The sequence below is a fragment of the Thermobia domestica genome, chromosome 12 (assembly GCF_964235325.1).
Source record: "Thermobia domestica chromosome 12, izTheDome1.hap1.1, whole genome shotgun sequence".
NCBI lineage: Eukaryota > Metazoa > Arthropoda > Insecta > Zygentoma > Lepismatidae > Thermobia > Thermobia domestica.
This window is the reverse complement of record NC_137465.1, coordinates 162,009,651-162,037,506: the sequence shown is the minus strand read 5'-3', so window position 1 is coordinate 162,037,506 and position 27,856 is coordinate 162,009,651. Positions and strand designations below refer to the sequence as shown.

General features: G+C 34.3%; 1 protein-coding gene across 1 annotated transcript in view; it reads right to left on the bottom strand.

The window, feature by feature from the left end:
• The window catches only part of LOC145666801 (lipid droplet-regulating VLDL assembly factor AUP1-like), a 71,293-nt gene that overhangs the window by 31,048 nt on the left and 12,389 nt on the right, over positions 1-27,856 (bottom strand). The window contains exons 3-6 of the mRNA XM_081734364.1: positions 25,443-25,593; positions 17,545-17,723; positions 11,070-11,231; positions 6,639-6,759 (exon numbers count right to left, since the gene is read on the bottom strand). Coding sequence (XP_081590490.1) covers positions 6,639-6,759; positions 11,070-11,231; positions 17,545-17,723; positions 25,443-25,593 — 613 coding nt within the window. The remainder of the gene's footprint in view (positions 1-6,638; positions 6,760-11,069; positions 11,232-17,544; positions 17,724-25,442; positions 25,594-27,856) is intronic.

The window sequence follows — 27,856 nt, the reverse complement described above, 5'->3', positions numbered from 1 at the left end:
TTATGGGGTAGCTGATCTTTTGTAAACTGAGGATTCCGCATTTTTACATGATGTGATTCAAAATGTATTTCAATTGTGTTGCTCCTTTATTATACGTAGTTAGCAGTTTTGAAATATCCCTTGGACTTCGTAGTTCGGAATTTCGTCAATAGATGGCGTAAAGATCCTAATTATTACGTTAAAACCATGTGTTTATTGTTTGACCGTCAAAATGGCGAGAAAGATTCTGTAGGACGATTCAATACGCTTCAGTTTAGAAGCAGAATTGAGCGACAGTGATGGTGATTTGTCTGAAGAAGAGTTATTGGACGATTGTGAGAATAATCCAGACTATGCAGCAACAGAAATATTAGATATGTCACGTAATTAAGCTCGAGGTAACAAATGTTCGCATTCATTTTCCTTGCACTACGTGTAAATGTTATTTGTTATTTGCAATGGTTTTGCGGTTGGAATACATAAAAAAGAGCAAGCTCTAAACTTTCAAGCGGTGCATGTTGTATTATGTTAGATTTCTAGATTTTGAGGTATGTTTTTAAAAGCTTGCAAAAAAGGCCAGCATTCTTGGGAAAGCCTGCATTCCCGAGCCCAGCACTCAAAAGTGTTAAATAACTTATACCTGCTTGAAATTAAAGTAAAATATATGTAATACACAATTCGCTTGAATTTTATTTTTTGTCATTTTCTGGACTAAAGGACAATAAGGCAGACCTCGAGGACCACAGTTTGAGAAACGCTGGTCTATAATATTACATACACAGACTTTGAACTTTCTTATGTTACTAACACAATGATAACTAGTTTCCTATTCGATTTCACTAATCTGTTATAAGTTGCTGTTATATCTGTTATATTTCACTAATATGTTATAATCTCTATACTGGTGACTTTCAGTAAAAGAAAATGATATTTTTCTGATCGAATTATTGAAGGTAGGTTAATACAACGAAAGCTAATCAGTGAAAAACTGCTAACTGACACTGGTTAGAAGTGGTAACTTTGCACTGGTTGCATACAGTCACGTATCAACTAGTTTAAGATATTATTCACTCATTTACTGCACATTTATACGATACTTCAGTTAAAATAAAATGAAGAAAAAGATATATAAAAAATTTTGAGTTACCTTCTGTTCCAAGAAAATTTTTAGAATATATATTAGTTCGATTAATTTCTTATTGTGACTACGATCAAAGTTTATAACTACAAAAGCATGGGAGTGCTTTTTTCTTTCTTTTTTGTTTAATATAAAGTGGAAGCAAACCGTTGAAATGAAGAAAACTTTAAGCGTTTCTCTGCACGTATATTTGAATTATTATTTTTTTTTTTTTTTTTTCAGAAGTAATGTTTTTATTTTTACTATTTCCCTTGTGCGGAAAGGAAAGGTAAAACCAAAATCTGAAACCATGACTATTGTAAACTTAGGACATTTCGGTGCATGTTGATATTTGCTTTTATTTTTACAGTTCTTACAAAACCGATTCCAAGACTTAAATTTCCCTTCTTCACAGGAGTATGTAAAATAAATCATAACTGTTCTTTTCTGTTTGTGATTTGGATTATGCTTTAACTTCTATGTTCAAATAAAAATTTTGAAAGATCATTAATGGTTGTTTCTTTACATTTTGTGTTCCCTATATGCTTCTTAACCCTTACCTAGATATTAAATTTCTGAACATGCCTACGCAAGTACATTTATATTAACAAATTACTTCACAACCCCATTCGCTTAAAAAAAGTATGGTTTCCTGATAAGAATTTTTCCTAATACACTTTCAAAGCTTTTGTAATGTTTTAGTAAAATTGGGAAATAGAAATTTATATTTTCGAGATCTTTTTATTTTAAAACCTCTTTGTTTAAAATTTACAACTGAAGAGTGACTTACTGTCATTTTCTTAATGTATAATCTTCATACACATTCAGCTTGTCCCACTTTACGATGTGTTGCATTATAACAAAACTTCCAATGTAATTCTCAAGTAGCAACGAAATCGAACAATTAATACTGTGTACAGCACTGAAACTGCTAACAAGGACGATTTCACTCAATTATAAACAGCAGTTTGGTATTAATTTTTTCTTTCTCCTTGTCTATAAACTCTCCCCTTTCTTTTACATATCGCATAATAATGAAAAAGTATAGCAGTCCGAAATTTCAGCCCACTACAATCTGCAAGATATTTCACAAACATGCGTAATAATACTAATGATACGATTTTCAATTTCATAAAACTTGCACTATTATAGGTGCCTTCCATCCCAATTCAGGCAGAGCATGTACCCCATCACCATCTCAGATATTCTGGAAACTTTTTTATTTATAGCAACTAGACATGTTTTTAAGAGACTTTTTTTTTTTTTTTGTTTGTTTGTTTTGTCGAAAAAATGTTCCCAAGTAATGGGCCATTAAAGATGGGGAGTACAATTTATGAATTGTAAAAGACATAGAAAATAGTCAACTTCGGAGCCCCATCATTCAGCTATGGAGATAGATAGAGTTACAATTCTTGTTGTGGTATGTACATAAGGATATAAATAAACTATATTTTATTATAGTTTGGTTTGCGCATGCGTATCTTTTTGTACATAAATTAACAAATGGACGTCAGTTTATCTGAAAAGTCGAAGTTTGCGCATTTTTTTCGAGCACTTCCGGTTCGAATTTTAAAATTTGTTTGCACGGTTGATAAGACCTACTTACTAGCTTTCTGAAAACAGTATTGCTTCTGTGTGCAACCGTTTTGTCGCAAAAAATTCGAGAAATTGTAAAATTTTCAAAAATCGCCATTTTTGAGCGCCATTTTCTCGAAAACACCATCTTTTAAAATTCTGAAATTTTGCCACATGGTTCAACTTTACATGAATAATAAACACACCAAATACCATTCTCGACCAATGCTTCATGAATTAACTAAAGCCTTTTGAAGTTAGCAAAGTTTCGTTAACTTTGATGTCACAGTTAGCAACACTGAAAACAATAAAAGTGCAATGATTTGATATATTTGTCGTTCACATTAACTAAATAAAGACTAAAAGGTTTTCCTGACAGTTTTTTTTAATTATTATTTTGATCAAAAAAGCTCTCTGGAATAGTAAAATGAGCTTCCCCCCTTCTCCCTTTTCTTAAACCGAAGTAATCTGACATGGAATTTACGATTACGAAACACACAAATTTTAAGTTTACTTAAAATGGCCATCCAATAAATTCTGATGATCTATAAAAAGCCTGAAATATTATCTCAGTGATGATTTGGAATGCTCCAGACAAAGTCTCAATTAAGTGCGATGTCATTACAGTGATCGAAAAAGGAAAAAGGAAAAAAAAAAAAAAAACACGAAACATGTTCTTACGCATTCCATCAAAGAAATTTACGGACTTTTTAAACAGAACAATCCCAGCATAAGAATGGGTCACTCGGAATTTTATAGTATTCGACTAAAGTGGGTCAGTCCGCAACCTGCGAGGGAAGTGTGTGTGTATTGTGCAAATGTTAAGTTAGCTGCTACTGCGTTGCAAAAAATCAAACGTGCAACCTGTATAGAAGCTGTCATGAGTGACCTATTTCCTTTAGTAGTATGGTCCGTAGAAAATGACAGCTGTCTTCTTCAAGAATGTGGTGAATGTCCTGGAGTGGAAGGAAGGTCTTTAATTATTGATCCTGCTGAAAATGAATGTGTTACGTACGCCAGATGGGAAAACAATGATCTCGTTATATATATATATATATATATGTATGTATGTATAAAATAACTGTGCCACTTTGTTTTCGCATCGTACAATCGTACATTGCTGGTTTGCTGGTTTAGCTGTAAGAATTGTAATTCATGACTACATCAAGAAAATCCAAAGAGATTAATTGCTACCGAAAAGCATCGTATAAAATTTTAAAATACAAATTCTATTTTACTTCATGTGGACTTCGTTGAAAACTGGACTGTTATTCTGCAAAGTGAAATTCAGAGTTATCACCGTTATATGGAACAACTGACAGCTTTGTTGTAATAAGCGACGACAAAACACACGATTCGGCTCATGTACTCATAGCCATAGACAATATTCTACAAAAACTCGAAGAAAAGCGAAAATATGGTTTATAGAAAAAGGTTCGAATACGTGAAAATAAGTGTCTACAATTTCCCAAACCGTGTCAGTGATTTCTGATGGTGCTGCATCCCAGTTTAAAAATCGCTTTCAGATGTTCGAGATGCAGACAGGTCCGATAAAGCAGTGGTTTTGCAGTGAAACTGGCCATGCTTGGGTCTCTGCGACGGTACTGGGGGAAGAGGGGTTGTAAAAAATGTGGCAACGCGGCGTAACCTTAGGCAAAAACAGATACGCAGTATTAAAACCGCAGAATTCGTGAGTATAGTGCAAGTACAAACTCCCGGTATTACTCTCGTTTTGTTGCCTGGAACTGAATTCAACACCTTCCGGAAGAAAGAAAAAAAAAAGAAAGAAAAAAAAAACAAGAATGGGAAAGTATGTGACCGGTAACTGGTATTCAACGAAGTCACCTTTGGCTTTCGGAAAATGGCGAAGTTTTCATGGCAGTAACAGGTCACCATAAACTAACTTCATGCTTCCCCCAAAATCGAGCAATTCAAAGTGTAGATTTAGGAAGTCTGCAAAAAGGAACTTTTGTTACATACATATGCGCAAAGGCGCCGATTTCTCTTTAATTTGGGGGGGGGGGGAGAGGCATCCAGATGCAGAAGGTATATACATATGAGGATTTTAAGACAAATTGCATTCAAATTATGCCAAATACTGTATATTCATAAATACAATAGGGGGCCCACATCAAATTTGGGGAGCCCGGGTCCCCTCAGGATCGGCGCCCTTGCATATACCAGTGGTGCGTAGCAGAATTATGAATAAATCATGAATTACGTAAAGTTGAAGTGCTATTCATGGACGTTCAGCAGGGTACAGGTTTCCAGAAGAGCATAAGAGAAGTGAAAATAAGTGTTTTGTGACTATCGACAATGTGCTATGCAGGGGCGGATCCAGGACGGACTTCTGGGGGCGGGGTGTAATACTGCTACTTAGAGCTACTTTTAAGACCACCAAACTCTGGGATGGATTTTATTTATATATAAAATAAGAAAGTTTCTTCTTCTGGGAAGGCGATCGCCACCCTGGATCCACCTCTGGGCAAGTTATGAGTGTACTAACACCTATTGGAGCATCTGCACGGTTACATGCTATTAGCGAAGAAGACACCAAGCAAGCAAATGATTGGTCCGTTTGAAACAAAACAAAACAAAACAAAACAAACAAACAAAAAAAAAAAAGTGAAATTTTGTTTTTAAGACCATTTTAAGTAAGTAAACTTATTTTGTTTTTTTCGTAATCGTAATTTCCATCTCAGATTACTTCGTTTAAAAAAACGGAGAAGGGGGTGGCTCATTTTACTATTCCAGAGAGCTCTTTTGAACAAAATAATAAACCAGTCAGGAAAACCTTTTATTTTTCATTTAATGAATGTGAACCATATATATTATCAAATCATTGTACTTTTATTGTTTAAAGTATTCGTAACTGTGACATCAAAGTTAATGAAACTTCGACAACTTCAAAAGGCTGTAGTTAATTCATGAAGCATTGGTCGAGAATTGTACTTGGTGTGTTTATTATTCATATAAAGTTGAACCATCTGATAAAATTTCAGAATTTTAAAAGATGGTGTTTTCGAGAAAATGGCGCTCAAAAATGGCGATTTTTGAAAATTTTACACTTTCTCGAATTTTTTGCGACAAAACGGTTGCACAAAGAAGCGATACTTTTTTTTTTTTTTTTCAGAAAGCGGGTAAATAGGTCTTACCAACCGTGAAACGAATTTTAAAATTCGAACCGGAAGTGCTCGAAAAAAATTCGCAAACTTCGACTTTTCAGATAAACTGACGTTCATTTGTTAATTTATGTACAAAAAGATACGCATGCGCAAACCAAACTATAATAAAATATAGTTTATTTATATCTTTATGTACATACCACAACAAGAATTGTAACTCTACCTGTCTCCATAGCTGAATGATGGGGCTCCGAAGTTGACTATTTTCTATGTCTTTTACAATTCATAAATTGTACTCCCCGTCTTTAATGGCCCATTACTTGAAAAAATTTTTTTGAAAAAAAAAAAAAAAAAATGTCTAGTTGCTATAAAATAAAGTTTCAACAATATCTGAGATGGTGATGATACAATTTTATTTTTTTTGGCCTGAGTTGAAATGGAAGGCACCTATATCTGTTAATTATACAGAGTGGCCCAAAAGTAGGTATACAGACCAGCATCTATCATGTACGACATTTTAATTTATTAAGATCATGAATTTATTTGCTTTAGTTTGTTCCGCGCTTCAGGTATAAGTGAAAATAAATTAAGAATAGATAAGGAAGAAACTAAGTCAATAACTGTATGGATAACAATAAGTAAATTAAGCAAATTGTCATGACCGATCACTACGGAACTGTATACTTACTTTTGGCCCACTCTGTACATCTTTATTAGGTACTACTCAAGTTTGCGAAGAGCACTATTTAACTTTAAAGCAAATAATATGTTAAAATACTACGGTTTTCTCGTTAAAGAGATAAAGGATTTCTTTATTTTCACGGATTTCGTTTTCCTAGTACCTTATCTGCATGCGTATATTTTGTTGGTTGTATTTGGAGATCCTTAGCCATAGCTTCTTGAACTCTTGCAGCGAATTCTTCATCTGGTTCATCGGTCTTTTTACTCATGACAGGCAAATACCTGAACAAATGAAATTATTTAACATTACTTAACCTATCTGGTATTAATTAAACATTTCTTTCCTTAAATATATTACATTTATATGACAATAATAAAACTAATATTATACTTATATATTTACCCAGTGTTATAATTTCAAGAACTCTATTGTTTCCTCTATCCAGTAAAGAAATCAAGTTAATTGAAGCAATAAACGACGTCTGGAAACGTTGCATTCAAGTAGAGACATTGCAAGCAAAACTTAGTAAATTCTATGCTAATCTAGTTTTCAAATCGCAAGGATATCTAATGGAGTATTAGCTCAAGTCAAACTTCTTTTTGTACAAACCTAAATACAATTTCCATTAACAACGGCTGTCACATTTTGTAAATATCACCAATTGTTGCAGATATTGGCAACCTCTGTAACTTAATTTGTATTTTGCATAAAATATCCTTTAAATTGATATATATATATATATCATTGTATGTTTATACTTATTTATGTAGAAACTTCTTATTAAACCTTGTAAACGCATAAAATTAGATGGAGTTGCTATTAATTTTTCCATTGTTGTTCCATATATACAGGGTGTTAATGTGCACAGTTGACAACGCTTGTGAGCCGATTTCTGACACTATAATAAGTAACCTGGGTGTAGAAATACTTCCTTTCGGCGCTATAATCACCCGAAAATTTCTCGGGAAAATGTGTAAACAGCTATAACTCGAGAACAAAATGTCGCATCAATGACAAGTAGAAGGGAATGTCCATTATTTCTAGCCGTAGATATCATTAATGAACAATTGATGTAGTGTAAGAGCGACGCAAGGGTGACCCCCAAAGAAAATGGAGAATTCCTTGGGTATTATATCAATAGTTGAAAGACGGAAATGATCAACACTGAAGTACAGTATTTCAACGAACAAAAAGCATAGTACAGCGTTTAAATTAGAACGCTGTGAAAATTTGAAAGGGGATACACAAGTTTGTTTGATCTACTTTGTCTCAGTACAGAATAATTTCTCGGAGAAAGAATTCAAATGAAACTAGGTCTTTAGCGTCTTGCGGTTACGCCTTTTAGGCTAATGGAGACGGATGATAAATAAATGGTTCCTATCCAAGTTAGAAGTGTGTGAAAATGGAGAAAAAGAAACTTTGTAAAATTCCTGTGTAATGATTTTCTTCCCAAGTACAAGTCATACCTCTATAAGAGTCCTTAATTCGCTTACTGACTGTATTAGAAGTAAAAGTAATCCAGTAAGAACATGCAACATTGTTATTAAGTACTGCAAATATACACAGAACTAATCGATCATGTGGGTTTATAAATTTCTTGGGAAAAAATCTGCAATAAATATCTGCCGTATAATTTTCCGGACGTAGTTTCTGATCGGAATTTGCTTGTCGTTGTTGGACGACTTAAACGCATTAATTGAAGTTTATTTATTTATTTATTTATTTATTGCAGAAAGTATTTTCTATACTAAATAAGTATGAGCTGAGAATACTGTTCGTTATGAAGAGGTTACTAAAACGTTGGGAGTAAATGCAGACTGTCCGTAAAAGGGAGGGTTCTTTTCCATAATATTACAAATATTTTTGGCGAGAAAAATATTTGTCCATACTATGCACGTGTCCCCTATTGAGAAATGTTTGTTAAAAGATGTTTCACTGTATTGTAAAGAATCGTTAATAGAGTGAGTAGGCCCAAATGACAGTGTAAGACATAGAATAAAGAAGTAAGATTCAGAAGTCTATTCTGCAAGTCAACAAGACATTTATTTGAGAAAAGAACTTCATGGGGTTTGAATATTCTTTTGCACTTTAATGTACATTGTACATAAACAAATAAGGATGTAGATCAGAGGAAGACTAGCTTCATAAAAAGGGTGGTAGTACAGTTATTGGGGGACAGAGAGAGGAATGTATCGAAAAAACTTACCTTCTGGAGATTATTCAATCTATGAATTATCTACAGTTCACGCGGAAAGTATTGGCGCCTAAAGCTTAGCGTCAATATTTTTCGCGTTTTTACACACCATCCGCGTACTTCCTTGATGACAACGTGTAAAGTATTGTCGCTCGCTGGCAGGAAACACCCGCCTGTTGTGTTACTTGCTGTAGAGTAACAAGTTTCAATTTGCTCCGGTGGGTCGACAGGATTACTTGGAGTGTGCACGTGCTCTTGGTATTTCATGTAATTTTGAAGCTGCTCTGTGTGTGTTGTGATCTCATTTCTTTGTGACAAGATGCCTTACGGCGTCTGATGCCTAGTGAAACTGAGGCGGTGATTGCTCTGTTTAAAGCTGGTAAAAAATCCAAAGATATCTTTAGGCAAACAGGTCTGAAGCTGAGAACAGTACAACGTTTGGTGAAACGTTTTAAGGAGGAAGAAGAAGTCAAAATGCCCCATCCAAAACCAAAGCCTGGTAGGCCTAGGAAAGTGTCTCAAAGAACGCTAAAGATCATGAAAAGATAGCTGCAGAAGCAACCTTCCTTAAAAGCTAGGGAATTAAAAGAAAACAATCCTGCATTGCTTGGTAATGTGTCCCTACGGACGGTGCAGGAGAAAATTCATGACAACCTAGGGCTACGAAGTTACAGAGCTCGCCGGAAACGCCTTTTTACAGAGGATCATCGTAAGAAAAGACTGGCTTTCTGTAAAAAATATGATGCTTGGACTGTTAATGACTGAAAAAAAAAGTGCTGTGGACTGATGAAGGCGCGTTTTTTGTTATGGCACTGGTTGTCAGCGAACGTACGGCCCTTCCTCAGCACACATGTAAAACACCCTGCCACTATCATGATCTTGGGTTCCTTTAGTTATGGTGGTGCAGGAGAGTTAGTTAATCTCCCTGGAAACCAGACTATGAATCAGTTTGTCTATTTTGAACTATTAAACGATGTATTGTAATCATCCTTTGAGAAAAAAAAAAGTCTTTTTTATGCAATATGAGCTTCTTGTCATACAGCCAAAAGTGTGGTATCTTGGCTTAAATATGCTTGTGTCCCATTTTTTGAAGATTGGCCACGGTACAGTCCAGTCTTAAACACCATAGAGAATCTATGATCTGTCATGAAGAGAGGTTTACAGAGTATGGACATTTCTACATTACCTCTGCTGGAAGCTGCCATCAGGGAGGTTTGGGACAATTAGCCACTTATCACCCTCCAAACTCTCGTCTTGAGTGTTCCAGAGTGACTGAAGGCACGCAAGAAGACGAAAGGAGGTCCAACAAAATACTGACTATCCGGTAAGTATTCTTCTTTTATTTTGTGGTGTGTTCGGTGTCTTTTTATTTGTGGTTCTAGCTTTCACTTGTGTCGCGTCAATACTTTCCGCGTGAACTGTAATATAATACATACACTACAGTCAAACTAACAATTTAAGATCCTCAAACACTAACTTCAGAGGATATCAAGGTGCTGTTTGCCAGGAAGACATAAAGGGAAAGGCGCACCGGGCAATATTCCGGCTGCTTAGTCAGCCTTGGTAGCGATACTTTAAAAATTGATTATTTGTGTTGATTCATTCTTTTTCAGCAATGAGGCTAAGTAAGACAGAGCCTTGTGCTTAAAGAACAGAAACCAGTACTTAGGAATTACCCGCAAGGCGAGAATAGCAACAGAGAACATCTTAGAATAGAAACAGATAAACTTTCCGGGACGAGACATCACTTTTATGGCTCTTTTCGAGAAGAAACAGCCTGAATTCCTGTTTCGTGGGCAAGTCTATTCACAAACTTTATTCAATCCTTTATGCTCCATCTGAAATCAAACCCAGGATGACAAATATGTGTATCACGCAATTTTACAACTTAGCCACGAAGGTACATTTCTGCCTATCAGTTAAAAAATCATTAATATTTGAGGGAGAGTAGATTTCTACTTTTGATTTTCAATTTTTAATTTGTTTTTATTACATATAAAGAAACAAGTCGACATTATGTTAGATATTTGAATAAAAACAACATACTTTGTCATTAGTCTAACAAAAATTGCTGTATTTTGTATATGTGGATTCACAACGAGTCTATTAGGCCTAACAGTCACCTGGCTTTGTGCACAGACATCTGTTATATTTCTTCAATGTAATTGCATTCCATCTCTATTTCCTCTGGCCATACATGTGGAAGGTGTCAAACACCGTCAGCGTGCCAATCTTTGTATATGTGCCACAATGACCGCCACATAGTTTCTTCTATCATACCGCGAACAAAGCAATATTTATTTACTTAAAAATCATTACACGCATGCTATTTAAGGTAATTTTGTCTTAGAGCTAGAACAGTTACACATTAAGTTTCAAGAAAATCTTTATACTTACTTCAACGAGAATACGGTAAAAGGAACAAACAAAAACCAAAACATATCCGTCCACCAACGAGAACAAAGAACTGTGGGTGTTACTTCTGTAATTGGCGGTCTCCATATCCGAACTACTACAGGTTGAACTGGTTTGCCCAGAGCAAATGGCCACGTAGAATACCTGAAACAAAGTAAAGTCTTATTATTATAAAACAAGAATAATTTATTCCGTTTTTCATTTTGAAAACAAGCTAAATTTGCAACTCCTTGTTTTCAACATCTTAGTACATACTTAGTCAATCTAAGCACTCTCCTTGGAATCTTAATCGTATTAATTTAAAAAAATATCTAATGAAAGAAGTCTATTTCTAAAAAGGCAATTGTCACATTAAATAAATAATAAAAAAAATCCTTCCTGACTCGCTGATCTTCATAGAAGTGTGTATACTCGACACACAAAGAATTTCAAACATTGTTAAAAATTAACCCTGTGTCTATAAACTACAGAGAACTACATAGAGGAGGCCGGGGTAATAAGAGACAAAAAAAAATCTAGCACTTGTAATGATTTCTTGAGGAACTAGAAATATATATCTATATATATATATGTGTGTGTGTGTGTGTGTGTGATTGTACTAAAAAAATGAAACCCGTTGATGTATTAACACATTTTCTTCAGTTGCTTTCATGCCAAGAAAAAAAAAATTGTTAAAATCAGTGTGTCTCACTGCTCATACAAATAGAATAGAAAATGAGTAAGAGTTTTAAGAAACATCTTGAGAGCATTCTGAACAATTTACTTTTTACAGATTTGAAATATTACATATGTTCCCGAAATATCAAGATTTAAAAAATGAAATTCAATAGTTCGGTCGGGGAATTTAATAAAATTTAGTAGTAAATATTAAAAACCATTAAAACAAAGTCTAGTTGAGTTTTACGTAATCTAGATACATCATGGACAAAACTCACACTATCAAATAAAAATAGAATGCTAAGACGAAATTTTCTGGAGAATGTCGAAAATGAACTTAAAAAGTGCCTATTTTGCAATAAAGAAAAACACCGCATTTGAAAAATAGTTTTAGCTAACTTAAATAGATTGAAAAAGCTATTAAACCGTAATCATACAAGAAGATAACATTGAAAAATGTTGTAAACCTATTGTTGATCAAATTTTATGTAAAATGTAGCTCATGTTAAAAAAAAAAAAAAAAAAAAAAAAAAAAAAAAAAAAAAAAAAAAAACTACATTTTCGAAGAATATGTAAGATGAATATTAAACCTTTTACGATGTACAGTCGAACGAACATATGAAAAATGTGCAAAAGAGTTTGGAAATGTTATGCTAGCCTATGTAAACTCCAAGTTAACATTTTAAAATCCTCATAAATATAATTTAAACTTTAGTGTAACATAATTATAGCAGGTACGCTTTATTATCTTAGGCTGGACCACTTAACACTAGAAGGACCAAACTTTTTACCTCCCTAGAAGTACCGAGCCGTCATTTTGACGGCTATTTAAATGCAAGAGATTTATATCATTTTTCTTTATATTTCTCTTATTTTAGCTTTAATTTTATATGTTTAGTCCATTAGCTTATGTTTTATGTAAGTTTTTCTTTTGATATAATACAGGGTGATCCACTAAATCCCGTCAATACATTAAATATAATATTAATATCGAAAGTTTGTTCACAGGACAGTGACATGAAAAATTAAAATAAACAAATAATACGTACATTCCTACGTATGAAATCCTTTTTTACTAATCACGTGATCACACTACCTGCCCTGTAGACATTGGCTGGGCTATTTTTCTTTAGCACAGACCCAGTGTATAATACAGCAAAATCATTATATTTATTTCAAACTTTTTATTAGATGAAGGTGAATTTACATTTTCAATACATTTTTATTTCAACTTGTATGCAATGAACTCAAGGGAGAAATACTTTTCTCGCGTTTACACTTGTGTACTGTGAGTGGATTTTCTGATTGATACCCATAAAGGTTTGTAGTGAACATATTCTTTTCTTTCTGATTCAAGCACATTTTGGAAAGTTCTCTTCTATTTGGACGCATACTACAAATCAAGGTCAACCGTTTCTTTTTCAAAGATTCGGCTAATTTTTAACTTGTAAGAAAAGTTATCGCATGTAACATTCAGTCCTCTGTTGAGAAAAGAATCCATCGTATATTCGCCTAACTCTAAGTCCCGACGTCGTTCTTAGTCGTTTTCCAGGTAGGGAATGCCTTTTAGTTGATACCGTGACTTTAGAACTGCAAGCAGCCACATTTGAATCCAAATTTGTCAGGCTTGTTTGTCATATATTATATGTATTTGCATGTCATCTTACTAGAGAATAATTGTTCATCCACACAAACACTGCCGTGGGTTTTATAGTGCCTAATAAAATTCTCAATGAATAGTTCTACACAGATTATACCAAAGCAAGGTTGTTTGCTTTCAGCCTTGAAGAGCTAGGGCACTTTTCATTAAACCGAAGATACTTCATTATTTCAAGAAATATCTTTCTTTCCATAATGTTTCTGTAAAGCACTGGTCCACAGCTTACGTTCTCTAGTTCCTTTACAGGTACGTATATCTGAAGATACACGAAATATCAACATTGCTAAAAATGAAAGTGTTCTGCAATTGACAATGGCCAAAGAGAATCTTGACGCTGTCTGAGCTTCAATAACGGTGAACTTCAGAATGTTTCTCAACATTGTCTCGTCTATGAACAAGCGAAAAGCACAACCAAAATCACCATCTTCAATATGATGTAACGCATAATATAACGAACAGGTTTCTCGCGAAGGATGCCATGTGAGGCAGTACACCCAGCATTGTTCTGTTTGTCCATTTTACTCCAACGTGTCCCATGACCTGCTATAAAGACATTTGATTGATTACTTCTGGAAACTTCTATATCTGTTTCCTTCCTCTTATCCGAAGAAGTAGCTTCAGACACTGCATTCTAGTTACTACTGCTGGCTTCATCGAAGCAATCTCCCTGTTGTTCTTCCAAGCGAAAATCATTTTCACTCAAATCTTAGAAAGCACGTATTATTTTATCAGGTCTCATGTTGCTTTTGTAATTATTCATATATACCTTCAAGAAAACCTTTATTTCTACAGGGAACATTGTTACCAACAAGATAAGAACATAATTCAAGAAGAAATCAATCAAAGAAGAACCAAATATTTTACCTTTACAGGAATGAAAAGCAGAAATAAAAGATATATCAAATAGCAAACTCGTTGGAAAAATAACGTAAAATATTTCAAAACGTATTGTTTCTAACAGAAATATTACATTTATTATTACCATATAGCGTACAACCTATAAAACAGTCCACATCAACAACAAAATATAGATTTTTAAATAAGGCAGTCATCAAATTGACGGTTTGGTCCTTCTAGGGGTATACAACAAAAATACGTATTTATTTAAAATAGACACACAATGTTTATATGCTATATCAAACCTCTCCTTAAAATAATAAAAGTCCTAAAGTATGGTTGCATAACTCAAAGAAATATATGAGATATAGAAAATTGTTTTACGTGACGCCGTCAAAATGACGGCTTGGTCCTTCTAGTGTTAAATAAACATAGGAAAAATGTATAGGCCACAAAGAACTGTTGGCAACAAATGTTAAGAATAGTCCTACAAACACCTAGGCCTACCAAAAGGAAAGGAGTCACATTTAATCTTTCTGTTGTGGTTTCAAAAGTCCTTTTTTACTTTGCTATAAACACAACCAATTTTTTGGAGCTATCCTCTGAAAATCTGGAATGGCCCATTTCCATCTAGTTTGATAGGTCCATAAAACACAAATTTGGATGTCACTGTTTGAATGTCACCATAGACAGGTCAATTGAAACCATTTAGTCCTTTTTTCCAAAAATTTAACCTTACACGGTTCTTCATCTGGGAAAGCAATATCCCTTCCAACATACCAGTCAAAATTGTAGTAAACAGCGTAATACATTTCTAAGCAAGATTCTGCTCTGGCTGGATCATTTTTTTCTGGCAAACTTTCACCAGTTGATGATGAAATTAGTTGATCCAAAGCACATTCTCCACTGTCACTATCTATGCACAGACTCTGACTGAATTGCCAGAGTAGGATTTTTTCTATTTACTTTCTATATACAAAAATAGCAGGTTATAATTTCAAAATTTCTAAAAGGGGTAATAAGGGACATGCCCTCAATTGACCTGAAATGCAATGTTTCAGCATTTTTCAAAACTTCACATCAATTTTCATATTCTTAGTCACAAAGTTACATAGCAGTCATTTCCACATTTGTAACTCACTTTCCACAATAAAATTTTATTTTCAAACAACCACGAACTTTCGTGGTAAGTGCAAAGTGAAGGTATTTTTGCATAGCATGACAATATAAAAACTAATATTAGTTCATAAGTACAAGTGGGATAGGAAAGTAAAGGTATTGACGGTTTCATTACTTATTTTTTTATAACTTTGATTTGATATTTAGGGTATTTTCTTGGCCGTGTCTCTTATTACCCCGGTCTCCCCTACCTGCATATAGTGATTCATGGATTCATCCATTTTACCCATATGTAGGTATCCACTATTAGTAAGTTCGAAGGCTCTACATAATATAAGTGTTATGCACCACATACTGAGGATGATTGATGACAGTGGTTCGTCGAAACAGTCTATAGGTCCGTAGATGTAAGTTAAAAAGAAAGAAAAAAGTTCAATGTTGTCTTTAAGCAATCTATGATTGGTTGCTCAAGCGTAACAAGAGTTGTGGCACAAACAATCTGGTCTGAACAAATGAAAATAGACCTCAAGAATGGGACTGTTTAGCTTGGCGAGGAAGCGGACTCATTAACGTAGCGGTTGGAAGTGGGACAGTAATCTTCGGTTCTTCGTCGATTTGAATATTTATCACTTTCCAGTTACTATGCAATATTTAACATTATATATTTATACTCTTTGAACGCACATCACGTTTATTTTATGGTGATGTGAATGTGAGGTCGAAACAATGTGATCATGATATTATACTGGTGATATGAGATTGAGAACAAACTGAAATACCCACAGCAAGAGATAGGTTTTTAATTCGTTTAGATGATGGACCAATAAGTACTACTTTGGACGACTTACGGCACTTCAGATATAATCAAATTGTTTCCAGACAGCTACTTAGCATGACGCCCCCACACAAGTGATGTAGCAGCTCAGCACTCCTACCGTGTGTACCTGCAAATCCAGGAATGGAAAGGAAATACAATGGAATATATTGATTGGGATTGAATAAAAACCGGAAGCACCTTAACCTCTCTGTGTATGACCAAAAACTCTACTCCACCTGAACTGTTAACCAGGGCGTCATTTGGGGGGGCAGGAGGGGTCAATTGGCCCAACCTCAAGAGTTTGAGAAATGCATATAATTTAATGGATTGTCTACTAATTTACTAATACGAAACGTGAAAAATCTTATGTCGGTGGTGTTCTTGCCCCCCTCAAGCGAAGTCTGAAATGACGCTCCTGCTGTTAACACTTATTTCGTGCAATTGCAAGTCTAACTGCACTAACAAGTGTCAGTGTTTATCACATGTAAATTCTGGAAAAACTACTGAATCTCAGTCTCATTATGAATGAGAATTTGTGACGATATAATTATAACTGCAATTTACTACAAGAATTGTGTGCTTTATGTGAAAAGTTTCACGAGATAATTCAAATTAAATACAACTGAACTTTGTGTTCGCCTGTTGTTAAAAACTTCAACATAAAATTCCAGCTTAACAATGTTATATGAAAAAAAAAAAAAAAATGTTAAGAACAAAAGTTGTATGTGTTTGTTTGAAACATTTTTTTGCTACGGACTGTTTTCGAGAAAATTCCGAAAAACTAGTTTTAGGGCACTATTTTCCGAGGTGGCGACCGCAGCACGATTTTTTTCCCCCCCAGAAGACTTTTAGTATATATTTCGGGCAGTGAAAAGCTACAAATATACTAAGTTCCATGCTTCTATGGATTTTCAAATGGATTTTTCCTAAAATAATTGCCCTACGAACAGGGTGATTACTTTGATCCTCGGTTCCATTAATGTAATCAATAGATATGAAATGAGTATCAGTTTTCAGTTGTTAATTTAATATTTTTCTCATTCAATTTCTTCAACACTTCGTAGCCAACACTATCACCGATCCTGTTCCACATCCATTGGTATACACCTATAATCTAGGCTCAAAACAATATACATATATTTTACCATACCATGATTTTGATATTCTGTTCTCGAGTTACTGCGACTCAATATTTTATCGTCCCTCGCAAGATTTGGGAGGCTGTTAACTCTGAAATGACTCACTTGTGCACTCACATATTGATCTATAATTTTGTTTCATGTTTTCGAGGAATAACTTCCTGAAGCTTGTTGGTGTCATTTCTGAATACTCTGATATGCTTTATTTGTCTGACAACCAATACTTACTTCAATAGTCCAACATTTCCATTAGTTGTGGCTCCTTCTGGATGTACAAGGATCGGAACTGGAGACCTTTCAAAATGCAATTGCAAGTTTTTAATCAACGTCTCTCGTCCTTGCTTAGAACCGAAGTCCCTTACACCAAGCGACCAACTTAACGGACTGGGTATCTCCCATAAACTTGGCTGCGAAAGAAATAAATAGGTTTATAAGCATGATTGTGACAAGGAGTATGTCAGTTAAAATCTTTTAATTTTTAGTCTTAAAACTAGTTCAAAAGCAGACACTCATTACTAAAGAAGCTATCTTGAATTAATAGCAACTAACGGGCTATTTAATGAAACAACCGTATACACAATTATAGAGTACGGTTAAATGATAAAACAGTTGAAAAAGTACTGATTTTTCCTTGAACATTACGTTTATTTCCTCGTTATCTGATGATACAACCCTCAACATTCTAATTTCCAAGTAAAGCATAACATTTTGTCTGTAAATGGACTTCTGCTTTTATTTAATCTTCTTAACCACCCTGTTAGGTCGTAATATGGGAATGAGCGAAATACTGTTGAATTCTTTCATAATGATCTTTAAATAAGCCCTTTACATATTTTATATATATATATATATATATATATATATATATATATATATATATATATATATATATGTATGTATGTATGTATTATAAAATTCAATATTTAGGTTTAATATAGCAATACCTTGTAAACGTGGTTTTGAACAACGAGGGTTTTGCTCTAACGCGGTTTTACTATTGCACATAACTACGAGTTGGCAATATGGGTTTTCCAGATCCTTTTTTTTTTTTTTTTTTTAATTTTTTTTTTTTTTTATTAATAAATAGCAAATATACATGTATGGTTTAGAGTTTAAGTGGCCTTTTCAGCACACAGGCTATGTCAGATGTGGACTTACAGCTTAACGTGTGATCCGAATTATACAAGCTTCCACTGAGAACCAAATTTGGGCTTCCGCGCCTAAGGCACGAACGCTAACCATTAAGTTTGTATGCAAATACTGTACAGTATAAGTTGAGTCGAGTATTAGCTTGTGATGTGAGGATATTAATCACAATTGAAGAGAGAGAGAGTTGGGTATGGTACCTCACCGATAGAGTGCTTATCTCTGATACAAGGGTCCTGGTTCGATTGCAGGTCATGTGAGTTTGGACGAGTGTGTGTGTGCGAGACATAATCATGTTCGTGGATTTTCCTGGATTCTTCTGTTTCCATTTACAATTGAAGAAATACATACATCATTTTGTTTTTCTTTCTTTTTCTTTAAAACTTTTAATTGTTTAAAAGAATTTTCTGTATTATTTAGTTTACAAAGGTAAATACATATTTTTCATTTTTACTTTCGAGCGACCAAAGGAGAGAAGTAAGTATGGTATTCGTGAAAAAAAACTGAATTCGAAATTTGAATGGAAATTACACATTTCATGGCTTATACAAAAAAGTGTGATTTTAGTTCTTCTCGGACGATTTGCTTGAAAACGACACTGTTCATATTTTATAAATAAATATTTCATTAACAACTTTAAGACGTTCCTCAATTACTCCTTACCAAGAAATTCACAAGGGGTTGTTTACTCATGGGGTGACTTTCTTTTTCGACCACGTTTTCAAAAACGACTTGTTCATATTTCATAAATAAATGTTTCAATAATATTCTTATAATACTGCGTAAATAACTTTCATGAGAATATCCGCAAAGGGTTGAGTCGATTTTGAGTTTAACGTACCTTTCAGCAGCGAGGCTATATAAGACGGGACCTACTGACTAACGTGGAATCCGAACCACATGAGCTCCCACCGGGAATAGAACCCGGGTCTCCCACGCCACGCTTAACCACGAAGAAGCTCTACTCTTGGTGTTTTTTTTGACAGTTTTGTGAACTACGAATTTGCGATTTTATTATTACTAATCTTCACATTTGGTAAAAGACAACGTCTTACGGGAAAATTTACAAGCGGTAGTTTAATTTTGGAGGTGTTTTCTTTGGGCGAAATTTTCCGAAAACTCCGTATGAATTTGTTTTATTTTCCGAAAACTCCTTATGATTTTGTTTCTATTTCACAAGAAAATGTTTCATTAATAACTACAGCACATGATTATTTAGTTTAAGGAAATGGAACAAGAAAGTTTAGTGCGGTGACCCGTACCTTTCATTAAACTTATTATTTAAAATTTTTGTGATGAACAAATTCAATTTAAATCCATTGTACATAGACCTCGAATAATGTTAGTTTTCACAGCATTTCATGGAATCAATTTACCGTGTTATGCACAGGGTGTCTACTAAATGTTCATTTTCAAATTCCAGGTTTTATCAAGGTTTTCAAGGTTTATTTTTCCTTTTTTTCCAGGTCTATTCAGTAGACTGACATTTATTGTAACATGTATAAGTTACTGCAATTTTATATAGTTCTTAACAAAAACTGGTTATAATTAGAGAACGCATATCGCAAGGGATAGTTTCTTTAAGTGACAAGATGAAAAGAAAAAACTGAGTGAAATGTAGGGTCTCAAAACATTTTACACAAGAAAATGTTTAATTAAAATATCCCCTACCAGAAGGCCGGTTGAGAAAAATATGCAGTAGCTTTAAATATCCTAATGTAGGAATACTATACAGGGGTGAACCTTAATTAAACTGGCAAACTTCGAGAAATGATTCTTGGCACCCAAACAAGAAAAAAAAAATCCTCTTTAACTCTTCTCCAGGGCGCATAGTTTCCGAGCTAAAAGGTGCCGAAAGTGTGGAAAAATGAACTTCCGACGCCTATATTTCCAAAATTATCCGAAGTAGAGAGTGCTGCTTAAAATCTCACAAATGAAATCATATGTTCAGAACAGATATGACTTCCCTAAAGAGATATTAAGTTGCGCTTTCTACGTTGGATAGGTTTGAAATATAGGCCTCAGAAGTTCATTTTTCCACACTTTCGGCACCTTGTAGCTCCAAAACTATGTACTGTGGAGAAAAGTTAGAGGAATTTTTTTCTTGTTTCGGGCTCGGGAATCACCTCCCGAAGTTTATCGGTTTAGTTAAGGTTCACCCTGTATAATAGTAAATTTCTGTCAAAGACATTACTTCAAATAAACTAATATTATTGTAATAGCACGTGAGTGTTGATGAACAATGACAAAAATGGCGGGAAAATAGCTTACTCACTGCTAATTTATGGGATAAAATACCACAAGAGTATTTTACTACAAGCACTCCCCTTTAAAGTACTCTTGTGGTATTTTATGCTAAGTACTGGTAGGACTTAGCGGTGAGTAAGCTATTTTCCCGCCATTTTTGTCAAACTAATATTAGTTTAGAAGTAAGAGGAAAATGATCATATATAAAACAATTTCTTAACGCAAAGTAGTCCATATTGTTAAACGATACTGCACATTCTTCTTGGATGGGGACTGGCCATCGGTTATATTTTATTTAAAAATGTATTGTAACATGAAAGTTTAAAAAACTGAAAATGTTATGGAACCACGCACATTATATGACCAAATATACAAAACAACTTTCACAGTGAAAAGTTTTTGACATTTAACTTCTAGAGTTCAACATCCCTTTTAACTCTTTCGCCTGTTCTTCCAATGCATCACTTCTGCTTCGGTGTCAGTATTCTTTTCTTCTTTAATTCCAACTCTTTTATTTTCTTCTTAATATCTTTCTTTTCTCGAGCTGCTCTGTCTTCTTTTTCACCGCGGTCTTTCAGATATTCATTTCTTCTCCTTGATGCATTCCTCACATACTGGATCATATTCTTTGTGATATTCATATTACGTGTGTCACCAGCAACACGCACAGCAACCAACACACTTCTCTGGGCAATCAAGCACTCCTCTTGGAGATTTTCAACAATGCACTCTTTGTTAATGGAGAAACTCCTTTCCACTGCTGCGCTGCTATGGAAAAGTACACATATCTTATGCATGAATGTTTTAAACGCATTGGATACACCTTCTTTACTTAACAGATCATGGAGAAAAACGTCTAATCTGTCATTTTTGTAACTGAAATTTGACAGTTTTCGTGCTGTGTCTTGGTCTGAACAAAATTTTAAATATTCCAAATTCACCATATCGGGATTTACAGGTGTTATTTGCTCCTTCTCGACAAATGTCTCCAGGGCGAGTGTGATACGTGATTCACGAAGGGTTTCAGCGTTGGTCATAGTTTCTGGAGACAAGCAATTTGCGGCTCTTGTTACACTGTATTTTAAAGGAAATTTAAGTTTTTTACACAGTTCTTGTAAGAATCTTCTGTATTTTTTCTTAAAGTTCAATATATCAACATCCTTCACTCCCTTTAAGCGATGCAATCGCAGAAAATCCAACATCAACTAGATTAAGTGGTTTAAGATGTCCTTATCAAAAACATCTATTGAGGTAAGTTTTTTTGAAGTTTTAGCTACTTTTAAGACATCATCTTTCACGAAGCGGCTTAACAAACTACGAATCAACCTGTTTAGGTCATTCCATAGAAACGGTAGTAATGAACTGTCTGTCTGGTACTTAGTGAGGAATTCTTCTAATTCTACAGATACGGACTGGAGGAACCCTAATCTAGTAGGCAGCAGTACATCAGAGATGTGCGCTTTTACTTTGGAGGAGTTTGATGTTTCAGGAGGTTTTGTTTTCACTGCATCAACATAAACTTTTAAGGCAGGAATCATAGTTATGGCACGGTTCATAACTTTAGAATTCTCCACCCACCTAATAGAACAAAATTTAAGAGGGAAAATTGCTGTTCCAGATGCTGCCATGAAGTCTGCTCTTCTTGAAGGGAAGTCCTTGAATAAATAGTACAATGCTCTCAAAAACTATGTCACATTCCAACCAGCTTTGGTATGTGCAGTCTTAAAATCCCATTCCTGTCTCCAAAAGCTGTGGACCTTCACCATTTTCTTCACTCAGATAGGCCTTCAAATCACTCAGAAATTTCAAATTAACGTTGGGGCCATCAAGAGAAACCTGAAGTAACTTACAAAAACCGAGACCCTTGTCCTTGAAAGTATTTATAAATGCACTACAAATCCTGGGCAGCAGCATATCCGAGGAATACTGATGTTAAATAACGTGTTAAAACTATTTTCGTCACTGTGCCAGAAACGAACTACTAAGTCCATTTGATTTTTCTGTGAGATAGTGTTTAGGCTTTCGTCGAACGATACTGCAAAACATTCACAATTTTGTAGTTCACGAAGTAACGTCTGTTGGAAATATGGATCCAATCCAAAAGTGATGACATAACCTATTTTGTCTTTGTGTAACTGCATATTTTTTAGGGACTCCACACTCAGGAAACATTAAAGGAAACAAATCCGTTGCATTCGCTTGGCTTCTGGCCGATGCATAACTTGTAACTTTGTGTAATGTCCAGATTATTTCTGCCTTCGTTACTTGATCTTTGATAAGATAACTCTTTATTACACCACTAGTTTTAGCTGAGCTTTCATTTTTTTCCTGAACAACTTGAGTAGATGATGTGCCAGTCACTGAACTGGAAGACGCTGCAGAATATTTTGTACAGGAAGGCTCCTTGTTAACATTGCTTGAGAACTTTACGATCGAACATTGTGCATTAAGAGCTTTAACAGCTATTTGATGTTTCTTTCCTTTTTCATGAGATTTCAATGATCCAGCTCCCATATTTGAAATGTCAAAATCAGTTCTGCAGAGTTTACAAACTGCTTTAAATGGATCGTTGTACCTAATAACTCATTTCCACTGGCCTTTCCACGAGTCATGGAATTTAGTTTTACTTTTCCCTATTTTAATGGCTGAAATATAAAATGTTAATTGTTCGTGTGTAACAGGATTTATTGCAAGATTAGTAAAATGTTAACCTAAATACAAAAAGTGATTCCGTTAAGATGTGGGTATTTTACTTTTTTCCGGTGATACACCTTTCGGCCACCGGGAATGGTGTTCACTGCGACATCCGCGGGCTTGGACTCCCGTTGACTATTATTGGCTTTTAATTTATGCTGTGGTATATAGCTTTCTTGCATTTTACAAAAATATACTTATTCCATAGCAATTCCAAAAACAATATTTTAAAAACAATTTTAAAACTTCCAGGTTCCTCGTCCAATTCCAGGCTATTTCCAGGTTTTCCAGGTCCAAAAGTAAATTCCAGGCTAATTCCAGGTTTTCAAGGTTTTCCAGGTCAGTAGACACCCTGATGCAAGATACTCCTTTATTTTACGTACACGTATCTTAAGTATTCCTTTTTAAGCCCTTTCTTTAAATTATTATGACGCTAGAGCACGAGAAGATATTGGATAATCAAGATTACTTGCGTTCAATTGCGAGATAAGTGATCATGACCAGCACAGACTCTCAAACAGTTATTTCTACCTCTACATAACTGTTGGAAAAACTCGGTTGTTACTTGTATTTTTCAATCCAATATGAGCATATGATGTTCAACAGATGAAATGTTCACTCAAAAGAAGGTAATGGGATTAGTTCAAGTACAACATATGTCAGTTGTAGTTCAGTGTACATGATTAAATACATTCAACTCTCAAAAATGAAAACATATGGCTGTCTGGGACTTGTACCGTATGATTTAACGCACTACACAACAAATCAGAGATACAATTTCTAGCCCAGTCGAATATCTAACACCTCAAAATGCACTAATTTTCTAACTTTGTACATCAACATTGGAGAGAGACAGACAGACAGAGAGAGAGAGAGAGAGAGAGAGAGAGAGAGAGAGAGAGAGAGAGAGAGAGAGAGAGAGAGAGAGAGAGAGAGAGAGAGAGAGCGAGAGAGAGAGAGAGAGAGAGAGAGAGAGAGACTACGATTTACATACACAACTATACTGGTCATGTTTCGATGTCGTTAAAATTATTAGAAGCATGGTCTCTACAGCCAAACTTTGTGTACTCATGCGAATTTCATTCGAATACAACGAGGTATGTGGGTATTGCTACTTTATTCCATAGGCAGCACATTAAATACTTATTAATTTTTTTTCACTAACTCTTTTTACCTATACAACTGAATATGTTTCGGCAAATAACTATTGTCAATCTCATCACAAATTCTTTAGAAAATTAGTATTACTTAACGAACTACAGCAAATTGATTACTATTGTTCAGTATCCGTTCACTTATGCACTGCTAGTAGTCTTTTAATAAAATTCTCCATGTACTTTTACTTTTCTTTCTTTGTATCTTGTAAAGATGGCGATTTGTAATTAATGAAACTTAGCTTCGAAATTTTCACAACTTTCTTCGCCTGTTTTTCATTTCAATTCACTGATAACGTATTTGGTCGCAGAAAACTAACGAAATTTAACTCTGAAAACGATTGCTTGAGTAACTTTGAAAACGATTACTTGAATTCTATCTGTTAACAGACGCAGAAATTATATGTCTTTATCCCTTCTTCTGTATATTTAAAATGTCTGGTTTCAGTAAAAATTTCAGTCCTTGTAGAACGATTGCTAGATTGAGTTCTGTTCCTTAATTACAACGAAAATAAACATATGCTATACTTACGATTACAGCAATAATTTACTATTTAAATCAAGGTTTGAAGCCCCTTCTCAGACATAAATTCACAAATTTAACTTGCAGCTATCACTTTGCTCCCTGGTTAATATGAACGTAATAAGACATATAAAAACTCTTTTGACAATAAATACTTGCCGAAATGTACACAAATGTATAAATAAAAGGATGTTCTTAAGTAAGATAAAAAATTTACTAATATATAGGGAATTCCTGAGTGAGTTCTCCAAACAGTGTCATATAATTATTACTATTTTCCAATAGATAAATAAATAAATAAATAAATAAAAGTAACCATGTAACAATATCTTGTTTTAGTAACTCACTATTATAATACTTACTGTAATACAATTTGTTACTAAGTGAATTGCTAAATGGTCTATTGGAGTAATATGATTGGCCACTATTACAAGTACTGCTCTATCTTTGTTGTCACTATCTTCTTGATTCACAAATATTCCTAATACCATACACATTAAGCGCAGAATAATTCTACAAAAAGAAAGAAAGAAAAAAAAAATTAATCACACACATGATTCCACAATACTATATCAATTTCGTACTATAGTAATCAGTTTCCTCAAAGCCTGCGGCTTGTCTATTAAGCAAATATAAATATTTCGCTTTAATGTCTGTGCAACCTGTATGATTTTAAATTTGCACATTATAGCAATTAGTGTAACTGACAGAGCGAAATGGTTCTATATCATAATAAATAGGATAATTATCTAGATTTCCAGCTCATCGAGGCTCTACATGAAAAAGCTGGAGTTGAACATAACAGATGGAGCACGTCTGATTGAATGATGCATGTTCAGCGCATCCATTTCCAACGTTATCATCTCTTCCATAATGACCAATGATTCTTATTTATTAAAGTCTATACATAATAAGGAGTGAAAATTAGGTGCATATCTGTATTGAGAAGGAACTGTACTGTAGTTATTGCAGTCACCAGAAGAAGAATCGTAAACGTTGAAATGACAACTGCAAGTGGAACGAGAAAGTCATAACATTCCAATACTGTCAGCTTCAAAGACAATTTCTGTCTCTTCTCCACGGACATACAATTATTTTCTCTCATTCGTAGAAACACACATTTAGCGTTCCACAAACATATATAACGACAGTCTTATTTGATAACTCTCCAACTGATTTACGAAATAGGTCAACACAGCCTGTGTAATACTCAAGCAGCAAAAATTAAACAATAAATTAAATAAGATAAAAATTGATAAAACAATGCACGACTAGACTGAGATTTGACCCCGGGTTTCCGACTCTTCTGTTTCCAAGCAGTATCCGAATGTAATTTCTTTGTACTTTCCGTTTCTGATATTGATAACTGGAGGAAATAACCGATTTCATATCACATAAATTACTCTTTCGCCGCGAATTTCAGTTTGTGGTTAAGCAGAAGTTGCTTGTTTGTAAAAGTGTATTATGTCAATATATAAATGCTCAGTTCCTTCCCTTGATTTATATACAGCATGTGTATACGAAGTAGGCATGTAAGTTGACAAGTGTCTGCAGTGTTCTCAAGAGTTTAGTATAACAGTGTGTATACCAGAAGTTTGTTTCTAAATTTCAGGTTTTTCCGGTCTATTTATATTATCTTCCAGGTCTATGTTTTACCCCCACCCCACGGTTTATATTTCAAAAATACCTACTAGGACATGTCTTCTCTAGGCGGGAGATAATTTCATTCGCATTTATGGTTTAAAACTTCTGACGCTGCGAATTCCGGGTTGCGCGTCTTTATGGACACGCTATAATAACTTTTTTAGGTTTGCTTTTACTACATAAGAGTTCTAAAAACTAATACTTCAAATTCTAAGCATATGTTAATTCAAGTTGCTGATTAGTCTTCTTGGATGGGGAGTGGCTATTTGCTTTATTTGTACACAATTTACTCACATAATTGATTATTATTAATTCAGTGAAAGTAGAATACCTATACAACGTACAAAAAAGGAATGACTAGCGAAACAAAAAAAGAGAAAATTTACGAATCATAGAATAAAAACATTCCGGATTCACAATTAACTTTTTAGTACAAGATTAGGCCTAATCCAAAGACAATATTCGGAAATCCTTGAACTGAAAGAAGCAATTCTAGCAAGCACAACATTTTCTTAAAATCGTACTGACTTAAAATTAGTTTTTATCGTGCAATTTCTTTAAAATTTATAAACAGCAGTTACATACAATTGGAAGTAAATTACTTTTCATTCAACTATACTTTCTAATAAGAAAAATGAACCTGGCTGCAACAAAAACAGTACTTTCATCAATATATGTAAATCAAAATGAGAAATAGGCTTTCTATATTACATGAGAAGTACCTGTAACAAAAACCGTTTCAAATCGAACATAAAATATGTATAGAAATTTCACCTGATGACTTCCTAGATCTGTGGGAACTGCCATAGGAAAGAGTACAGAATGACGGATTAAAAAAAAAAAACCTGCCACAAGCAAGTGGACGCAGTGACCAACTCAGCTCAGATATTCCCGTGGTCGCCATCAACGTTATTTACAAAACATATGCCCCTTTGTAAACGGAACGTATAGTGAAAATAGTAACTTTGAAAAAAATCCAAGTTTGTGGTTAAACTGCAGGTTTTACACGTCAGTACACCTTGCATAATCAATAACATGAAAGGAGTTAAACGTACTGAATAGATTAGGAAGATAATTCTAAAACTTAAAACTGTAAACATACTGTGAGTAAATTCTATAATTGATATTAAAA